At 38.4% G+C, this 16,612-nt stretch overlaps 1 protein-coding gene across 1 annotated transcript in view; it reads right to left on the bottom strand.

Annotated features, from left to right (window-relative positions):
* Positions 1–5,635: 5,635 nt before the first annotated feature.
* The window catches only part of FAM83B (family with sequence similarity 83 member B), a 63,208-nt gene continuing 52,231 nt past the window's right edge, over positions 5,636–16,612 (bottom strand). The window contains exons 3-5 of the mRNA XM_063442936.1: positions 11,898–12,062; positions 9,246–9,370; positions 5,636–8,112 (exon numbers count right to left, since the gene is read on the bottom strand). Coding sequence (XP_063299006.1) covers positions 5,655–8,112; positions 9,246–9,370; positions 11,898–12,062 — 2,748 coding nt within the window. The 3' untranslated portion in view covers positions 5,636–5,654. The remainder of the gene's footprint in view (positions 8,113–9,245; positions 9,371–11,897; positions 12,063–16,612) is intronic.

Raw genomic sequence — 16,612 nt, 5'->3', positions numbered from 1 at the left:
CACGGTGTGTCTGTATCATGGCGTGTGTGTCTGTCTGTCTGTCATGCTTGGTTGCTTCATCTAAGTGTTGCTTAATATAGCTTGGTTGCTTCATCTAAGTGTTGCTTCGAGATATTCTGGAGAGTTTTACAGAAGCTTCAACTGTCTAAGATTTGTGCTAAGAGTTTTACTTTTCTACTGTTGCAGGTAAGATTCATCTGTAGGAAAAGCTTACTAATTGCACAAGGTTTGATTTCTCTTTGGTAATTATAAGGCATTTGATTTGATTAGTTAGCTACTTGCTATTGATTGCTGTTTAAATTAGCTATTGTTTGCAAATAAGCAGAGGCCTTCCCAGGTGTTAAACATTCCTAGTGGGTGGTGATATTAGGAGTATATAAGGGTTGTTGTCATTAGCTTGGCTAATATAGCTATGTTGCTTCATCTAAGTGTTGCTTCTAAGTGTGTGTGGTTGGAGATATTCTGGAGAGTGTTGCTTCTAAGTGTGTGTGGTTGGAGATATTCTGGAGATAAACTGGAGGTAATCTGAGGTATTCAGGTGGATAAATAAAAAGTTAAGATTTGTTTGATTTAAATTATTCACCTCATTGGAATGGCAGACTTAGTTCAGTGTAATAGTTGCTATGCATTTGTTTCACGGTCCACTTTTTGGAGGTTTGGTTGTTGTCTATTCTGTAGACAGTTTCCTATCTTGCGGCAGGAGAATGTATTTTTGAAGTCTGAGATTTGTAAATTTTCTGGTAAACAAACTCAGGCTGGAACTGCTGCAAAGCCACTGCCGCAGAGACATACTAGGAATGGCAGATGGATCACTGTAGGATCTGGTAGACTTAGAGTTGTGGATAAAAGGCATATTGCACAGTCTGTTGCTCTACATAATTCATTTTCTTCACTTTCAGAGTGTAATGGTGTTATGGAGACAGGCACTGAGGCTAGTGGTGTTATGGAGAGAGGAACTGAGGCTAGTGGTGTTGTGGAGAGAGGAACTGAGGCTAGTGGTGTTGTGGAGAGAGGCACTGAGGCTAGTGGTGTTGTGGAGAGAGGAACTGAGGCTAGTGGTGTTGTGGAGAGAGGCACTGAGGCTAGTGGTGTTGTGGAGAGAGGAACTGAGGCTAGTGGTGTTGTGGAGACTATGGTGAGGCCTAATAGAAAGCAGTTGTTGGGGGATTCCATCATAAGAGGTGTGGAGATGGACAATGGTGGTCTTGTGAGGTGTCTTCCCGGAGCTACTGCTCACAGAGACAGGAGACGTATCTGTAATATTGTTAAGCGAGCAAAGCAGGAAGGGGAATTCGATGTATTTGTCCATCTAGGGACAAATGACTTGGCTTGCAATGAGGTTTCAGAGGTTAAGGAAGTTTTTAGTGTTTTTGCCAATGATATATGTCAGGTTGCTTCCACACTGTCATTCTCTGAAGTTCTGCCTGTGCATAACACTCAGAACGACTGGCGGATGCGTATTAGGGACTTTAACTTGTGGCTTGGTGAATGGTGTCGGGAGCAAGGATTTGGCTTTATTTCTCATGGTAGCTCTGTTTGGAATGGAAATAAACTGTACAAAAAAGATGGTTTGCATCTTTCTCAAAAGGGAACAAATGTTCTCAGTGAGCAGTTCAAAGGTTTTGCTAGGATGTATTTAAACTAGGAGGGGGGGAGGGGGCATAAGGGTGATAAAACATCAATCCAATTGTCCCCCAAAACAAGGACAGAAGGTGCCTTTAGCAAGTAGGTTAAAAAATGATAAGCTTAGAGTCATGTCTACAAATGCTCGCAGTTTAGGGAATAAGATCCATGAACTTGTGGCAATAATGGCAACTGATAGTGTAGATGTAGTCACTGTTACTGAGACATGGTATAATGAGAAAAATGACTGGGACATAGCAATACCCGGGTACTCTTTATATAGAAAAGACAGGGAAGGCAGGAAAGGGAGAGAGGTGGCCCTGTATGTGAAGGATAGCATACAATCTAGCCTAATAAAAGTTAGTGAGGCGAACATAGAGTCTGTTTGGGTTACGTTAGAATTTGGTAATCACACAGTAATTCGTGTAGGTGTGATTTATAGGCCCCCAGGACAAATTGAAGAGTTAGATAATCTACTAGCTGAGGAAATAGCTAAAATTACAATGAAGGGGGAAGTTATCATCATGGGTGACTTTAATCTTCCTGATGTGAATTGGAAAACAAAAATAGCTGCTTGTGCCAGGAGCACACATATTCTAAACTCCCTACTGGGATTGTCTCTAAAACAAGTCATTGAGGAGCCAACTCGTAAAGAGGCCATACTAGATTTAGTGTTAACAAATGGAGATTTGGTATCAGATATTACTGTAGGTGAAAGTTTAGGATCCAGTGATCATCAGTCAGTGTGGTTTAATATAAGAACAGTGACTGAGTCACACCACACAAAAACAAAAGTTTTAGACTTTAGAAAAACAGACTTTTCTAAAATTAGAATATGTGTAAAGGAGTCTTTATCAGACTGGAGCAATTTAAATGGCGTCCAAGAGAAATGGGATTATTTAAAAGTTGCACTACTGAAGGCAACAGAAAATTGCATTAGGCTTGTCAGTAAAAGAAAAAAATCAAGAAACCACTGTGGTACTCCGCAGATGTGGCCAAAATAGTAAAAAACAAAAAGTTAGCATTCAGTAATTATAAAAAAAACCAGAGTGAGGAAGACAGAATGATCTATAAGATTAGGCAGAAAGAGGCTAAGCAAGTTATTAGAGCTTCCCAATCACACACAGAAGAGAAAATAGCACAGTCAGTAAAAAAGGGGGATAAAACTATTTTTAGATACATAAATGAGAAAAGAAAAGTAAAACAAGGATTAGTTAGATTAAAAACAAAATAAGGAAGGTATGTAGAAGAGGATAAAGGTCTAGCTGACTGCCTCAATGAATATTTTTGTTTGGTATTTACAGATGAAAATGAAGGAGAGGGACCTCAGTTAAGAAAAAGGATAAATAAGTCATTTAAAAGAGCTTAGGGGTGTACTAGCAAAACCATTAACAGATTTATTTAACCAATCATTGATAACAGGAGTAGTCCCAGAAGATTGGAAGTTGGTGAATGTTGTGCCCATTCACAAGAAAGGTAATAGGTAGGAGTCGGGCAACTATAGGCCAGTAAGCCTTACTTCAGTAGTGGGGAAAGTGATGGAAACAATGTTAAAGGATAGGATTGTTGAACATCTAAAAACACATGGATTTCAAGATCAGCGACAACATGGGTTTACGTCAGGGAGATCATGCCAAACTAATCGTATTGATTTTTTTGATTTGGTAACTAAAATTATAGATCAGGGTGGTGCAGTAGACATTGCTTACCTAGATTTCAGTAAGGCTTTTGAAACTGTTGCACATAGAAGGCTTATCAATAAAATCTTCAAGTTTGGATTCCAATATTGTTGAATGGGTGAGGCAGTGGCTGAGTGACAGGCAACAGAGGGTTGTAGTCAATGGCGTATATTCGAAGCATGGGCTTGTCACCAGTGGAGTTCCTCAGGGATCTGTACTTGGACCCATTCTCTTTAATATTTTTATTAGTGATATTGCAGAATGTCTTGATGGTAAGGTATGTCTTTTTGCTGATGATACTAAGATATGTAACAGGGTTGATGTTCCAGGAGGGATAAGCCAAATGGCTAATGATTTAGGTAAACTAGAAAAAAGGTCAGTTGTGGCAACTGACATTTAATGTGGATAAGTGCAAGATAATGCATCTTGGACGTAAAAACCCAAGGGCAGAGTACAGAATATTTGATAGAGTCCTAACCTCAACATCTGAGGAGAGGGATTTAGGGGTGATTATTTCTGATGACTTAAAGGTAGGCAGACAATGTAACAGAGCAGCAGGAAATGCTAGCAGAATGCTTGGTTGTATAGGGAGAGGTATTAGCAGTAGAAAGAGGGAAGTGCTCATGCCATTGTACAGAACATTTGGTGAGACCTCACTTGGAGTATTGTACGCAGTACTGGAGACCATATCTTCAGAAGGATATTGATACCTTAGAGAGAGTTCAGAGAAGGGCTACTAAACTGGTTCATGGATTGCAGGATAAAACTTACCAGGAAAGGTTAAAGGATCTTAACATGTATAGCTTGGAGGAAAGACGAGACAGGGGGGATATGATAGAAACATTTAAATACATAAAGGGAATCAACACAGTAAAGGAGGAGACTATATTTAAAAGAAGAAAAACTACCACAACAAGAGGACATAGTCTTAAATTAGAGGGACAAAGGTTTTAAAATAATACCATGAAGTATTACTTTACTGAGAGGGTAGTGGATGCATGGAATAGCCTTCCAGCTGAAGTGGTAGAGGTTAACACAATAAAGGAGTTTAAGCACGCGTGGGATAGGCATAAGGCTATCCTAACTATAAGTTACGGCCAGTGACTAATGAAAGTATTTAGAAAATTGGGCAGACTAGATGGGACGAATGGTTCTTATCTGCCGTCACATTCTATGTTTCTATGCTGTGTGTCTGTCTTTGTCATGGTGTGTGTGTCTGTGTCATGTGTGTGTGTCTGTGTCACGGTGTGTCTGTATCATGGTGTGTGTGTCTGTGTCATGGTCTGTGTCATGGTGTGTCTGTCATGGTGTGTGTATGTCTGTCATGGTGTGTGTGTGTGTGTGTGTGTGTGTCAGTCGTGGTGTCTGTGTGTGTTTTTAAAAATAGTGTTTTACTCACTTTTTCAACGTTGTGCTGGTCTCTGCCTCTATGACTGAGATCATCAAGCTTGATGATCTCAGCCAATCCGCACTGACACAGGAAGTGCCTCTAGTGACCGTCTGAGTGTCTGTCACTAGAGGTGTCACTATTAAGCAATGTAAACACTGCCTTTTCTCTGAAAAGTCAGTGTTTACATTCAAAAGCCTGCAGGGACAGGCTATAGACACCAGAACCACTACATTAAGCTGTGTGTGTGTGTGCGCCTGCTAGTGAGTGAGCTTGCTTGCATGTGTGTGTGTGCCTGCTAGTGAGTAAGCTTGTGTTTTTATGTCAATGAGCTTATGTATATTAGTGAAATTGTTTGTCTATGAGGCTGTGTATCAATGAGCTTGTGTGTGTCAGTGAGATTGTCTGTGTGTGCATGTGAGTATGCTTACTGTATAATTAAATGTTTTACTCTGAAAGGACCAATATTTTATATTAGAAAAAGCAATATATATATTTTTATATATATATATATTACTCAATCATCTGGGGTGGCAAGACATAGCCTTACATATTACATGCGACAATATATGGCGCAATGACTTATATTCCATGCCTTTATCACTGTTGCTAATGTATTTGTTAATTGTATAAATTAAATAAATTGTCTAAATGAGACTGCAGTTTAGTAGATTTCCATTAAAGCTATCCTATTTACAAACCTAACAAATTATTACTCATTATTTCTCTAAAAAAAACAGGAAACCGTATAATCTATGTATCTTAATGAACATTAAATAAGTCTAGATTTGCTGAGTTTATCAAAGAATATTGATAAAATCATTTTATTATGAAAAGAAGTACTATACAATATGCATAAAACCTTTGACAATGTTGTTTTCTCATTTACATTTCAACTATAAAACAGCATTATTTTCTTTTTTTTTTGTACAATTATTTTTTGGGCGATGTAAAAAGTCAATCTTTCATTGCTTTTTAATAAAGTTTCCAAATTTTTGCATGAATCTTCCAAATTTATTTTCACTTGGCAGAACCACGTTATAATTAGCTGAAGAATTGTAATTTGGCATGTGATTTGGTCTATTATAATTGTTTCCAATAGGCTTGTTATTAAAGTCTGACATATGAGCATTGCTGTTGGGCATAGTATGTGGAGCTGTGTTCTCAGTCTTACAAAATGGCTCAAAACGACTATAAATTCGTCGTTCACTTAAGTGAGTACGACTAAGATCCTCTTGAGGCTTTGGATAGTCTGTCACAGGCTGCCCATACATATCTCTGCGCATGACCTCTTTTTGATGCATCTCTCTGTGTTGTGAGTGCCTTAAATGCATTTCTCTTTGTAGCATTGGGGGCATTTCCCTCTGTGCCGCTTCTTTTTGAAGCCTTAATTGTAAATCCCTGCGCTGGATTGCAGGAGAGAGTGTTCTCCCATATTGAAATTTATGCACATATTGTTTTGCCTCTTGAAACTGAACTGGTTCTGTATTAAATCGTGGAGCAGATGCATCTCCTATATTCTGAAGAAATTTGTTTTCAACAACAGTTGATGCAGGAGAAGAATGGGATTTAGCAGCTTCCTCGGTAACGGGTACTGGGGATACATCATTACCAGTGTTTTCTTTGCTTTTATTCAGACTGACTTGAGAAGTAGACAATGTCTTTTCTCGTCTTGGTAAAGTATCATTTTTTGAGTCCGATTTTTTATTATTTTCCTGAGGGTCCTCTTCTGAAATTAAGGTATCAGAACTGCTGCACATTCTATAAAAAGCGGGTGTTTTATTTTTAGACAGGGTCTCTTTTTTCTCAGGTGTAAGACTAAGTAAAGATTTCAGTTTTTTGGATCCCTTTTTAAGAAAACTGGGAGAACTTTTGCTTTCTTTTTTGCTTGTACCATCTTTGCCGTAGTCTTCATGGTGGTTTTCAATTAGAGTTTCTGTAGATAATGCAGCAGTAACAACAGAATTGCATGGTTTATCATTTGTGTTTTCTTCTGAATTGTTTACATTGTTTTCTAACCTCTGGCTGCTGCTACTGTTGGAAATATTTTGATGCACTGGATTTTCAGTTTGTCGCCTAACTAATGTATTGTATATATAATTATGCGGTATTACAGAGCTATTTTGACCAACATTTACCTTCCTATTCTCGAAGATAGGCAAACTACGTCTTTTTAGAATGCTTTCACTTTGCTGTTTTCTAACACTGTCAGATTGTCTGCTTGTGCATAAGGTTGTGTACAAGTAACTTGATGGTGTTGGATTAGTGTTATAATTCAAACCAGCTCTTGGGCTTTCAGGAACTTGTAGACTATGCCTCTTCAGTATCTCTTGTTGATGTAAGTGTTGTGTGTCATAACTGAATGCATTGCTGTCTTTACACTCTGACAATCTACTTTGTGGTGTAAATGCCTTTGGTGTGAGACTTCCCTGAGAATCAACTATGGTAGAATTGGAATGAGAAGAGCTGGATTTGCAGCTGTTAGCGTCACTTTGTTCTGGATATGTTGGCTTGTATAGTATTGATGAGCGCAATCGTGATTGGTTGTACAGAGAATTCTCTGCAATACTTCCATTCCCCTCATTTCCTTCATATCTGTCTTTAAGATTTTCTTGTGTATCTGGGGTAATATCTGCCTGGTCATTTAGGTAAGACTCAATTCTCCAGTTGCGAAGAAATGACTTTGTGGTGTGCTCCAATGTTGGCATCTTTTGCTGTATTGATCTTACATGATTATCTGTTCCATGGAATGATCTTCGTACATTTGAATTCCTTTCTGGCAGATTTGGCACCTGTCGTTGTGATAACCTATTGGCAAAACTTTGTGTGGAGCCATTATAATTATAATTACTTGAATAACCCCCTCTGGATAATGACCCAATGCTAGAAACATCTACTTGTCGGTTCCAGTTAGTCTGTGGATTGTTAATTCTGTTGTTCATGCCTCTGTTAAGCAACATGTAGGTAGATGACTCTGGCTTTTCCCCTGCAGCATAACTATGTCTCTTCCAGTTGTCATGTCGTTCAAATTGCTGAAAGTGATGAATTTTATTTTGAACATTGAATCCTAACTGGTGATGTGGTCTATAAGATGCATTCCTTATGCCATATTTATCATCTTCATTGTTGGTAAATCTACTTCTTGTTAGGTAGGATGAGTCCAAAGTGTGCATTTGATCTTTTCTTCCAAAAAGACTTCTTTGACTAGAGGCAGACAATATAGATGATCTTGAATTTTGATATGAACTATATTCCCATGGGGTTTTTCTATGTGTTCCAATAATTAATTCTTCAGGGCCAAATACGGAGGGAATGCAAGAACGAGCATAGAGTGTTCTGAATTCTTCATCAAAAGATTCCACAAGTTTTCCAGTAATAACTTGAACCATACTCAAGTGCACCTTCTCATATGACCACATAAAGCTAAAAAACATAATTGAACATAGTTCAGATATAAAGAAAGAGGATACAAATATTACATTTACAGGGTTATTATCTAACATGAGAATTCAAAGTGAATTTCAAATTTAAAGCCAAAGAAGCTGAAATGGAAGTGTAGCTGACTTAGATAATGTCTCTACTTTGGTTATTTTTACCTTAAACTTGAAATTCACTTCGCATTCTTACTTGTGAATAACCCTGTTAGTATCATTAATGTTTAATTTGCATTTTATAGCAGTAAAATTATGTTTAATTTATACCATAGTAAACATATAGGGCTTGTTTCAAATGTTGTTACTACTTTTTCCAAATAGCCAATACTTGCTTAAGTACCTGTTGCTATACTAAGTGAGTTGCTGCTGTTTAATAACTACAACATTTCTACAAAAGTAAAGTAAGTTACCGGCTGCCACTATTGTGATTCAAGTCAGTAGTTTTAAGTAGCTGCTAACTGCTCACATTATTCTGTATAGCAGCTGTTTATTGCAACGTGTTTCTGATTGATTTCCAATTCTGACACTACTGTTTATTGGCTGCATTTAATCTAATTCTATTGGACAAAATGCAAGCTAGCTATATGGCCTCAAAGTACATATCAAAAAGCAATACAATCAAAGACAGATTAGACAAAAGGTGTAAAACACAAAAGTATTCTTTATATAAGTGAATTATATGTGTCATTTAAATGGATAATCCACATAACATAAATTCATTTTAAAAGCTGCATAGATATGTATCTAGTATAACACAGACTCAAAGTCACTGAGCTCTACTTTAAATTTGAGTTTGAGTTGTAGCCAGTCGCTCATACATTTTACTTTTTTACTCTTATAAGGGTTTGCATAAAATATTAGATTCAAGCTTTCACAAAAATTATATAACTATTTCTATGACTTCATAATTAAATTGGAAATGCAAGTGCTTACCATAATAGGTCCCTAGATATGGGGAAAAAGGAGATGCAAAATAAAATCTGGATAATGGCAAGAGAGAGAGAGACAAAATATATGTATATGCTCATTAAAAATTGTACACAGGAAATAACCGTGTCATAAAGTGGTTCTGGCTATATTGAGTACTATAATTTTGTATAAATTAGAATTTATGAATCTTACCTGTAAGTACCATAAAGAACCTTCTCACAATCAACAAGTAGAAACTTTTGTTCCATTTGTCCACAGAATTTAGCACCTGATTTTGACAAATATTCTTGGCCTTGAACAGTGCGCACCCTCATATTCTGTAAAAGAAAAATATATGCTACATTTTTAAATGACTTTGTATGATTTCACCTGACATAATACCCTTTAAACTGAATAAAATAGGACTATAGTGTTAGATCAATTTGAAATCTGATATTGGAAATGTATCTCCAAATAACATAGGAGATGAACCATAAACAAAATGTATGTTTAAAGCATTGGTTGTAGAGTTATGTTTCCAACATACTGATATTTATTACTCAATAATTCTCATACTCCGAGTGGAAAACATGCATCATGTCACAGCTGTTACATAGGCATTCCCGAGAACAAGAGGTTAAGAAATTCTGCTTGTGACCATATATCAAGTTCGTAAAGATCACAGTTTCCAGGTAAAAACAGACTTACATCCTTCAGAGATGAACACCTCCATGACTGGTGAGAAAACTTGAGTTTCCAGATATCGATATGAATTATAATGCAACGAGTCAGCACTGGTAACTGGTTGAAGATCTGTCAACTTGCAAGCAAATGCAAGTCTGTAGCCATCATGACCATTAGTGATAAATAAGGGTACAGATTTTTAAATATAACATATTTCAGTAATGAATTTCACACTAAATAAATGTTATACTAATTAGGAATAAACAAAATGTCCATAACCTGAATGGTTGCCTTTTCTAATCTCTTCATCTTCTATTGCTGGAAGTATCAAAATTTAAATCAATTGATATTTGTTCTTATTTTATAATTGATGTTCTAGAGCAGGGGTAGTCAACCTTTTAATACCTACAGCCCACTTTTGTATTTGTGTTGATGGTAAAATTTCCTTACTGCCCACCCCAGTGGGTAAAATTTCCTTACTGCCCCAGTAACTAACTTTATAGCGCAAGTGCAATTTTAAACAATTTTTTTTTAGAAATGAGGGTTTTCTTTAAAATAAAATTTACTTAAATTTATCTATTTTTTCCCTTTTTTTATTCTCTTTTTTTTATGTGTGTCTGTGAGGTGCTGTGTGCGTGAATGGTGCTGTGTGTGTGCATGCTTATGTGTGAAGGGTGTAGTGTGTGTGTGTGAAGGGTGCAATGTAAGAGGGGCAGTACATGTGTGAAGGGGGGCTGTGCATGTGTGAGGGGGGCAGTAAGTGTGAGGGGTGGAGTGTGTGTGAGAGGGCAGTCTTTATGTGTGAATGAGGGGTGTAGTGTTTATGTGTGAGGGGGTAGACTGTGTGGGAGGGGGACAGTCTGTATTAGGGAGAAGTGTGTGTGTGTGTGTGTGTGAGGAGGACAGTGTGTGTAAGGGGTGTGCGTGAAGGGGTAAGGGGTGTGTGTGAAGAGTGCATAGGGTCTATGCTTTGTGTGGGTGTGTGAGATGTAAAAATCTATATTAATGTCTCCTCCTCCCTTCTTTTTACCAGGGAGGGGGGCATAATGCTGCAAGCCCTGGTGGTCCAGTGGTGGCATGCTCACTTTACCCTGCTGCTCTTTTGGCTGTAGACTGACACTGCTGTCCTCCTGGGGGTAGAGCACTGTATTGGAGCATTGTCATGGTAACACATGACCTGTTCGCGGGAGGAACACAGAGCCTCCCAGGCTCTTCCCTCCCTCTGCTGGAACTAAGTGCCAGCAGGCCCGTGTGGGAGATCTTTGATCTCCTCACCAGCCCGGGAGGGCTTACAGCAAGGCTGACTCTGCATGGGCTGGCAGATGAGATGAAAGGATCTCCCCTGCCGGCCTTGGTCCACGGCCATTGAGGCCCACTGGGCGTTTTCTGCAGAACCCACCACCGCCCACCTGAAATCCCAAACCGCCCACTAATGGGCGGTAGGGAGCAGGTTGACTACCCATGTTCTAGAGCATTGTCCTTTTATTTTTCAAGTCAAAATGCTAATAACAATAATCATCTAAGGATTAAGTTATTTAGTCATTAAACAACCAAATTGTGATGAGTTACATAATGATTTGCAAACTATAAGATAAAGCAGTCCAGCAGGAAAGCAGATTTTTTTAAACGCTTCTGTTTTGGTTAAAATTATACATATTAGTTTTCAAGGTATCACCAACATATAGTTTAGTGAGTAGACCTCTCATATCTGTATCCAAACCTGTGATGAATTATGTGTTATGTTTCAGGTTAATGACAACTAGGGTAGCAGTCAGGACTTAAAATCATGACCTGTAAGGAATGTGCGTTTTATATATATATATATTAGCTCACAGGAAGAAAGTACATATGGATTATACATTCCTTTTTAAATTTTAAAAGAGTAGGGAATAAGTACTAAATAATTAATTACATTAAACATTTCCAATTCAAGTAAACACATCTGGATTTTTACATCATAAAGGGGTACTATATGTTAAAAAAAATAATAATAACATATATATATATATATATATATATATATATATATATACATATACATATACATATACATATACATATATATATATATATATATATATATATATATATATATATATATATATACACATGTCTCTTTATGTTGATGATTCATCAGAATCTACAGCAAAATTCTTATGACAAGTAGAGCACCATACTTACCCTGAGTCTTTGAACTTGTACTCCCTGTTTCTCAGTCATTTTAAGAAAATGAGAAAAGTTGGCCTCATCAAGTAGAAGATAAACAGGGACTCCTCTTGTTGAAGCTTCCACAAGTTCTTTAAAGATATCAACATCGGTAAACATATCCATAACTATTGCAACTACCTGTAGCAAGAAAATGAATATGTCATAAGGTGCATTAGTCTAAAAAACAACTTCAAGTTTGCTTTACATTGGCACATAAATTCATATGTTTCCACTTCATGGGAATACAATTAGTTTGTGAAAATTAATGACAGACAATGATAGTAAAGTATATTCATACTCTGTAATTATGAAAAAAAGGATAGCTAAGTGACACGTAAGTTATTAACCCATTTAATATCTTTATTTACAGATATTCAATGCATTAGAGCAACAAATGTAGGACCTACTTTGAATATTTAATATGTAGTCTCGTTAACCTTTTATGTGCATGTACTTTATCACTGTATAGATGCTGCTAGGCCTGAACCTATAACTGGCTTTTAACGAACATTAATTCCTTTCTTCTCATGTGTTTATTTACATATGGAACACAATAAATAACAAAATATGGCCATTGGCCAATACATTTGTGGCAAAATATATATGTTAATATATATTGGGGCAACATGGCAAAAAAAAATAAACATGAAAATATGTGGAACCTTGTGAGCACACATGGTGATGTGATGATATAAGGATAAAAGGCCAATATATAGGATAATTGTTTTAGGAAAATAATAGCATATGCAAGAGGATTATGGCACATGTGGAGGAGATGGGTCATATTAAAAGGAATGTAGCTTACCGTATATACTCGAGTATAAGACGAGTTTTTCAGCACATTTTTTGTGCTGAAAAACACTCCCTCGTCTTATACTCGAGTCAGTTGTCTGTATTATGGCAATTTTCATTGCCATAATACAGACAAGGACCGGGGGCTGTCAGGAAGCTGTAACTTACCTTCACCGCAGCTCCTGTCAGTTCCCTTCTCTCTCCTCCGTCCGTGCAGCTCCCAGGTCAGCTTCCTCTGCAACTCTCGCGAGAGCGCGGGCCGCGAGAGTTGCAGAGGAAGCTGACCTGGGAGCTGCACGGACGGAGGAGAGAGAAGGGAGCTGACAGGAGCTGCGGTGAAGGTAAGTTACAGCTTCCTGACAGCCCCCCTCCTACAGCCCATCCACTGGACCACCAGGGAGTGAGAGCCCCCCTCCCTGGCCAGCTAACAAGCAGGGAGGGGGGACGAAAAAATAAATAAAAAAAATAATAACATTAAAAAAAATAATAACATTAAAAAAATATATATTACAATAATAATTAAATAATAATAATTCATAAAATGCCCACCCCCACCAATGCTCTGCACACACACACACACACTGCACTCACACACACTGCATTCATACACACACTCATACACACACTGCACTGCATTCATTATATACACACACTGCATTCATACACACACTGCATACACACTGCATTCATACACACACTGCATACACACTGCATTCATACACACACTGCATACACACTGCATTCATACATACACACATACACACACTGCATTCACACTGCACTCATACACACACTGCACTGCATTCATTATATACACACTGCACTCACACACTGCACTCTCATACACACACTGCATTCATACATACACACTGCACTCATACATACACACTGCACTCATACATACACACTGCATTCATTATATACACACTGCACTGCATTCATTATATACACACTGCATACACACTGCACTCATACACACACTGCACTCATTATACACACACTGCACTCATATACACACACTGCACTCATATACACGCCCTGCACTCCATTCATTATATACACACTGCATTCATACACACACTGCATACACACACAGCATTCATATACACACTGCATTCATACACACACACTGCATTCATTATATACACACACTGTAAATAAATATTCAGTTAATATAACTTTTTTAGGATCTAATTTTATTTAGAAATTTACCAGTAGCTGCTGCATTTTCCACCCTAGTCTTATATTCGAGTCAATAAGTTTTCCCAGTTTTTTGGGGTAAAATTAGGGGCCTCTGCTTATATTTGGGTCGGCTTATACTCGAGTATATACGGTACTTTAGAAGTACAAGAAAAATGTAAATGTTACATATCAATACTTTTCAATTATTTCAACATTGTTTTTTTTATTGTAACTTAATTATCAGTCTTAGAGTTTGACATAAAGTTCAAACTAATGATTATATATTCAACAAACATGTGCTATTATACATAATAACATGGAAAAAATACACAATACTTTCTTTAATAAAAAAATATATATTATTTGGTAATTTTTTTGCAAATCTCATAAAATGCAGACATTCTATTAATAGTGAAAATATTTATTTTTTTTTTAATTAGAAGGGTCAAATGAAAATAAATTACCATCTGGAGGAGTGGCAAACCACGTGTTAAACACGACCTCCTGAGCCTACCTAGACAGCAGTGTGGCTTGGCCCTCGCGGACTTCCGTAGGTACCACCAGAATGCAGCCCTTCAAAGAGAGCTGGAGTGGCACTCCCACCCGAAACAAAAACAATCAGTAGCACTGGATAAAGATAGCCTCGGGCACTACCTAGTAGGGATGTGCATGGGCAAAAAATGTGATACGGTTCGGATATTCGAATAAGAAAAAAAATGTGACACTTCGGCAATTCGATTCAGAACTTTGGGAATTCGGGACTTTGGCAATTCCAGACTTCGGAATTCGGAACATCTTTAGGGCTCCCTAACCCTACCCCATAACCCTACCCTGTCATCATTCACATAATTTTCCCTCCCTCTCTTGATTTGCCACTTTTCAGAAATCCGAAGCACTTCAGCACTTCCGAAAATCGGAACTTTGGCAATTTGATTTGGTTCAGCACTTCGGAAATTCGACAATTCTGCACTTTGTACATTTGGAAGCATCCGAATGTCCGAATTTCCTGAAATTGGTCCAAATTCACATTCAGAACTAAACAAATTTCACATGTCTACTCCTTACACACATCCATGTGTAATAACAAAAAAAAAATCCTAGACAGACGCCACCATACATGCCTGGCAGTTAAACACTAAAAATATGGGATGTGGTCCGCTGAGCTCCACACGTCTCTCCAAAGCCTAGTCTGATGATCCCTGTGACGCACAACCCCCTCTTGGTAGGTGGACTACCGCCGAGAGCATGGGACTTATTGGGAGGCGATTATTTCACCCTTTTACATAAGGTCCTACGGAACACAGGATTGAGGCCCCTCGCGGAGCTCCTCGAAGGCGTCACACCAACACAATTACACACATTCTAGTACTCGCAGTTACGACACTTCTACCACACGCTATCAGACAAAATAGCCGTACATCGGGAACTCTCCTGGAACGACAAGACTAACCTTAATGGAGTGATCTCTTTGCTCTAACTACATCTACTCATTGGACACCTCGAGAGTAACCATACCTTCAAACGAACCTGTGAAACCTGGATAATACTATTTTGCATACACAATGGAAGAAGATCTTAAAATTAACCCATAAAAGCTCAGTATGCACCATATACCAAGAAACCAACTGCAAACTCCTCTCCTCTTGGGACAGGACACATGAATACCTACACAGGGTGTTCCCCATAGTCCCAAACACATGTTGGAGATGCAGGGAGGCCAAGGGTACAATCAGACACCTAAGGTGGGATTGTCCCCGAATAAAACCATTCTGGAAATTGGTTAACTCCAAGATCTCAGAGATAATGGGGGATACCCCACCCTTCAAAATAGAAAATGTTCTCCTGCATGCAACCGCTGTCCCCACTGGCCATATACAAAACATATATCTATTGTCACCTCCTAAATGCCCCCTGGAAACAGGACAAAACCCCTATGATGTAGCAGTGGTTAGATAGGGTTGTGGAAATCCAGTCAGCGGAAGCAATGCAGGCATCCTTGACAGGGAATTACATGAAACACACAGACCTGTTGCAGCCCTGGTTTGGATATGTGGCGCGGGCAGACGCCGCACACGTCAGGTGCATGGGCGCTGACTCATGTGGTCCTGAATAAGGGGTCTACCCCACATCTTGCCACCATGTCTCTCCCTTACTGCATTGCTCACCTTTCTTCTACTATCCTACTACCAACTACACCCTCTCTTATTTCATTCTCTCTATCTACTAACTACCCTGAAGGCGACTATTCAGACGGGCCCAGTAGTGGGAACCCTGAAAGCAAGCAACAGCTATTGGTACAAAATCACAGGCCAATCCCGAGAGTCCTACCCCATAGCAACACGGGATATATGGAAGTTGTGGGGGACGCCCATGTATGCAACCACACCGCTCCTAGCCACAACCTAGATCTCCTACCTCAAATTTCACCCAACCTCCCAAACTCCCAGCTCTCAGTCTTCCCACAAGCATATTCACATGGCCAATCATTCAGAAATATCCATTACAATTTAGTTGGCCCCTATCTAACCGAACCCGCTCGAACAAATGTGGAAGCAAGTAAGATAATATTTATGCAGGCTCCGCACGTAGCATTTCCCCGAAGGGTACTTCTACGTCTGCTTCATATTCTGTAATATCCAATAGGCTTCGATACCTACACATTAGTATATCCTTATCCCTTTTACTTTTCTAAAGTACTGATCACCGAACTTCTA

The sequence above is a fragment of the Pelobates fuscus genome, chromosome 2 (genome assembly GCF_036172605.1).
Source record: "Pelobates fuscus isolate aPelFus1 chromosome 2, aPelFus1.pri, whole genome shotgun sequence".
Lineage (NCBI taxonomy): Eukaryota > Metazoa > Chordata > Amphibia > Anura > Pelobatidae > Pelobates > Pelobates fuscus.
This window is presented reverse-complemented; position numbering and strand designations above follow the sequence as displayed.